This window comes from Acomys russatus, chromosome 27 (assembly GCF_903995435.1).
Source record: "Acomys russatus chromosome 27, mAcoRus1.1, whole genome shotgun sequence".
Classification (NCBI taxonomy): Eukaryota; Metazoa; Chordata; class Mammalia; order Rodentia; family Muridae; genus Acomys; species Acomys russatus.
Window position 1 is genome coordinate 22722015 of NC_067163.1, and position 4853 is coordinate 22726867.

General features: G+C 37.8%; 1 protein-coding gene across 1 annotated transcript; it reads left to right on the forward strand.

Moving 5' to 3' along the window:
• The first annotated feature begins 405 nt into the window (after nt 1-405).
• LOC127209758 (dynein light chain roadblock-type 1-like) lies at nt 406-870 on the forward strand. The gene is made up of 2 exons (XM_051169404.1): nt 406-735; nt 823-870. The coding sequence occupies exons 1-2, from the start codon at nt 487-489 to the stop codon at nt 868-870; spliced, it is 297 nt and encodes a 98-aa protein (XP_051025361.1). The 5' UTR covers nt 406-486.
• The last annotated feature ends 3983 nt before the right edge of the window (nt 871-4853 follow it).

A 4853-nucleotide genomic window follows, 5' to 3' on the forward strand; every position in this document is an offset into this window, starting at 1 on the left:
ATGCAAAGGTCAGAGAAGAATGGCTTCAGCATGAAACATGGCTGGGTTGGCAGTCTTGCACACTGGCACTCAGCCATCGGCTCTGTGTCCTCTGCCTGTATCACCTTAGCAGTCCATTATGCTTATACAATACCTGGTAGTGATTTAATGTTTTATGATGCATATCTTAAATGAAACTTTGAATTTTATTTTTGATCTGTTTACTAATCTATATGGACTGTACATAATAACAAGGCTTAGTGTGATGGCTGCACGTGCTCTTAGACTATGCACTCGCCAAACCCTCCCCTTCTATCCCACACACTTCCCCAAATCTGTCAACCACCATTCTACATCAGGTCAACTGATTTTAGTGCCCACATAGGACAGAACATGTACAATACTTAATTATTACTTGAATGACATCTTTCTTTTGCTTAGTATAAAAGCTCTAATCCCAGAACTCAGCTGCGTGTTGGCTACTCGGAGCTGCTGGATTGGTCCCAGATGGCAGAGGTAGAGGAAACACTCAAGAGACTGCAGAGCCAGAAAGGTGTGCAGGGGATCACTGTGGTGAACACAGAAGGCATCCCCATCAAGAGCACTATGGACAACCCCACTGCTACACAGTACACCAACCTCACGCACAACTTCATCTTAAAGGCACGGAGCACTGTGTGTGAAATCGACCCCCAGAATGACTTAACCTTCCTTCGATTTCATTCCAAGAAAAACAAAATTATGATGGCACCACCGGTGTCAGAAGAGGTCACCAGATTCCCCCAGGAACTAGAGTAACAGAACATTATCAGTGCTAGGAACTAACTGCAGGTCCTCTGCAAGAGCAATAAATTCTATTTCCTGATTGTGATTCAGAATCCAACTGAATAAGCCACTGTCTCAGCTTCCTGTGCCATTCCTTGATTTAATGCCCCCAAGAATAAGTGTTAATCATGTCAGTGGGCACATGGGGGTTGCCTGAGAGCCCATATAGGCACTGATGAAGGGCAGCTCTGCCCTGTCTACCAAGGAGTGCCTGATGATCCAGTCATTTACCAGGAGAGCCCAATTCTCATTTCAGGCCGAAACCCAGCTTCCTTCTGACCTTCAGCTCACTTTGTGACCCTTGGAAAGCCTGTTTTTTTCTTTAACTAAAAATAACTTCAACCCTGCCCCCCCCCCAAAAGCTCTAATTCCAGTTTGATGCACATGGCAGGATTTCATTTTCCTTTATAGTTGAATAATCCAATAAACAAATATATTATATGTCTTATCCATTCTTCTGATGATATGTAATGAGGCTGATACATATCTTAGTTACTGTTAATGCTGTCATAAATCATATGAGTGTGCAGAAATTTGTTTATTATTCTGATTTCATTTCCACAGAATATGTCCCCAGGAGTATGATAGCTGACTCATATCTTAGTACTATTTTTAGTACATAAAGTTTTTTTTACATGATGGCTACACTAAGTTACACTCCCTCTAACAGTGTACAAATTTTCTGTACTACCATACTTCCAGTAACAGCACTTCTAGCTAGAGTAAGATTACCATCTTACTCCATTGTAGCTCTTATTATCATTGCTGCTTTGATTTTCATTTCTCTAATAACCAATTATATTATAGGTTTTCCTACATTTGCAATATACTTATAATGAGATTGATAAGCCTTTCCATGATGTCTAAAAGTGACTGTTTTAAACAACTGTAATGTGAGTGAAATGTAAGAGTGAGAAAGGCTTCACACTTTGAAATAGCAAACACTGCAAAGAGATCTTTTTTGTTTTTTTTTTTTTAAAGCAGCTACCTGTTTTGATTGATATATTTGTTTTTTATTGCCAATTAAAAAGAAAACCAATCCCTACCTTAGCAGCATAATACAAGCCCATGTAACATCTCACAGTTATGCAGTCAGAATCTAGGCAAGCTCTGATGCATCCTGTCATGGTATTAGAAAATCAAAAGCAACGTGATGACTTGCTGGGCTCTTAGAGACAACGGGAGCAGAATTTACTTTCTTTAGCTTGTCTGCAGAATCCAGCTCAGAATTGCTCTAGGTAGTTACTTCAGTTTCTTTTCTTTCATCAAACTACTGACAGGACCCACATTTTTCTCAGGAGGCCCCTCCATCTTTAAGCATCAACAGCTTAGAGTACAGTTAAGTGTTGCCTCCACTTCAAGTCCCTCTGACTTTCTCTTCTGGTATGCTTCTGTCATGAGCACAAGAAAGTCCCCTGGTGTCATCTGCTTGTATATTTAAGTTACATACACAGACACCACCTGCCCCATCTAAGGCCACTAGTTCAACCGAACCTAACATGGTCATGGAAGTAAGACTTCACAATACTTGGAGAAACTGAATGTGAACCATATGGAATGGAACATAGGATGCCATCTGTAGAATTCTACCTGTTGGCAATTTAGTGAGCCCCTACCCATTTTTGGAAGCCATAAAACCTAAGTATAATGCCTATTTTGAAAGGCTATTCAATATAATGTCAGAGTACCCAAACAGTCTTATGCCTAGGGAAGGCATAATAAACATATATCTATTTTCATATAATTCAGAAGTGCTGCCCACTTCTGTGATTAGACAAAATTGGCTACTATATTGTCTAAACAAAGTACAAATTGTACTCCCAAAACAGTTTAACACAGCAAGAGATGCAGGTCAGTGGTGGAGTGCTTGCCTAGAATACTTAAGGCTCTAAGCTAAGTATTTTATGGGAAAAAAAATCAATTAAACCCATACTCATGCAACAAGCAAAGACACTGTGAGTTGTTCAGTCAAAATATGAGGCAAATATGATTCATGCAAGCAACCAAGTCATGTAGTTAATATAAAGAAAATCTCTTCTTTCCTAAATACACAGTCGTAATACTTGGGATAGTCATTTGATAATTGCCTCAGTACTCAGTCATCATTTTTTTCTGTGCATATTTTCTAAGCACAAGACATTATAGCACTAAGCTAAGGTAGTAAATTCAGTACACAAAAAGAAGTGACAGATTTTTAGTAGATTGAACAAAGTAGCAATAACAAAGAAACTTCCAATAACTCATACAAAAGATAACTTTTCCTGCTGCCATTTATGATTCAAATTGTTCTGAAAGCCAAGCAAAAACATGGACAATGACACCAGCTTACAGATCATCTAAGAGCAACCAAAGGGCTTCATTCACTTTTCAACTAAATAGTAACAATTTAACGCTCACATCACAGAAGATTTTGTTTCTGTTCATCCACTTTGATGCACTTAAACAATTATAGAAAACTTTCACTGTCAGTCAAATGTCTAAAGCATCAAACAAATTACCTCTGACATATGTTAGGAGAGATTAAATAAAAACCCTTCATGGGCAAAACTGATATGAGTATCTTTTGAGAGTCACCACTCAATAATTTGAGTATAATACTTGAAATGAGAAGTTTTTAAAGATGACTACCATCAACAATTAAGATTTTGAAAGAAATCTTGACGTTATTTCTTCTACCATTTTCTCCCATAAATATTTCACTTCATACCTACTTGACTAATCTAATAATTTTTATAAGAATAGTTCATATGCAGTTGTCAGTAGTCTAAAAGCATCTTTTATAAAACACAGCAAGGAATTTTTAAGATGTCTTCCATTGGCCTCAGTTGGTGAAGCTAAGAACCTGTGTAAATACTTGTCATATTTGAGAATTACGCTATCCAAACACTCAGTTACTCTCAATGCCTTAGAAAACAGTTACATTAAATTTCTTTAAGCTTTGAACTTACATATGACTTTCTGTTGCCCCTGAACAAATCTTCTAGCACATTCTAACCTTTCTGTAGTCCCTCTAGGCACAATGTTCTACACATACCATTATACCATATTTTTGTTGTTTGTAGTTTGGGTGCTAGGGTAGAACCCAGGCCTTGGTACATGGTAATTTTATGCTCTTCTCCCACCTATGTCACAGCATTCCTCCATTGGATTTTACCTTTGTTAATTTCTGGTTTAGATTGTTTTGTGAATGGATAATTTTCTTATCCATATTTCTCTGAAATTTTTGTAGCTTTCTGGGTTTTCCCCCCTAGGGTATACTGCTTTTAAAAGTGAAAAAAAGAGCCGGGTATGGTGGTGTACGCCTTTAATCCCAGCACTTGGGAGGCAAAGGCAGGCAGATTGTTGTGAGTTCAAGACCAGCCTGGTCTACAAAGTGAGTCTAGAACAGCCAAGGCTACACAGAGAAACCTGTCTCAAAAAACCAAAAAAAAAAAAAAAAAAAAAAAAAAAGTGAAAAAAGTTTTTAAAAATCTTATATTACATAAATATTGAATTTTCACTGTAACACATATATGCAAGGTTTCCTGTTATCATTGTCTTGTATTAGTGTGGTATTTTTATTGCAACCAATGAACCAACTTGACCATTATGGTTTAGTCCCTTCTTTAGACTGTTCAACAGTTTATGGATTTTTTTTTAATTGAAAAAGTTCTCACACAGTATATTTGATCACCTGTTTTACCTCCTCTCCCAGCTTTTCTTAGATGTTCCCTACCTCCACACTCGCCCACTCCACATCCTTTCCTTTTTTCATGGTACTGGAAAGTATGCTTACATGGTACTAGATGAGAAAGGCAAACATCAACATAGCTCCAAACCCCTTGTTCTCCAACAGTGACCTTCCTGTTAGACTAGCTGGGGCAATTGTGGCACAAACATTCTAGGAGTAAGCAACTGTTCTATTGGATTTAAGGCCCACTGTACCAGATGAAACCCTTGTGTGACACTGATTGACCTTCATTAAAAAAATCTACAGGTCTTTACTTTTTAATTATAATAAGACTGACACACCAATAACAGAGAGAGATGGGTACCGGTTATAGGAGCTT

Bases quoted from the DNA above. Each gene is read 5' to 3' on its own strand.
- LOC127209758 (XM_051169404.1), top strand. From the start codon at position 487: ATGGCAGAGGTAGAGGAAACACTCAAGAGACTGCAGAGCCAGAAAGGT. The intron at 736-822 runs GTGTCAGAAGAG...GTCCTCTGCAAG, and splicing joins AAATTATGATGGCACCACCG to AGCAATAAATTCTATTTCCT.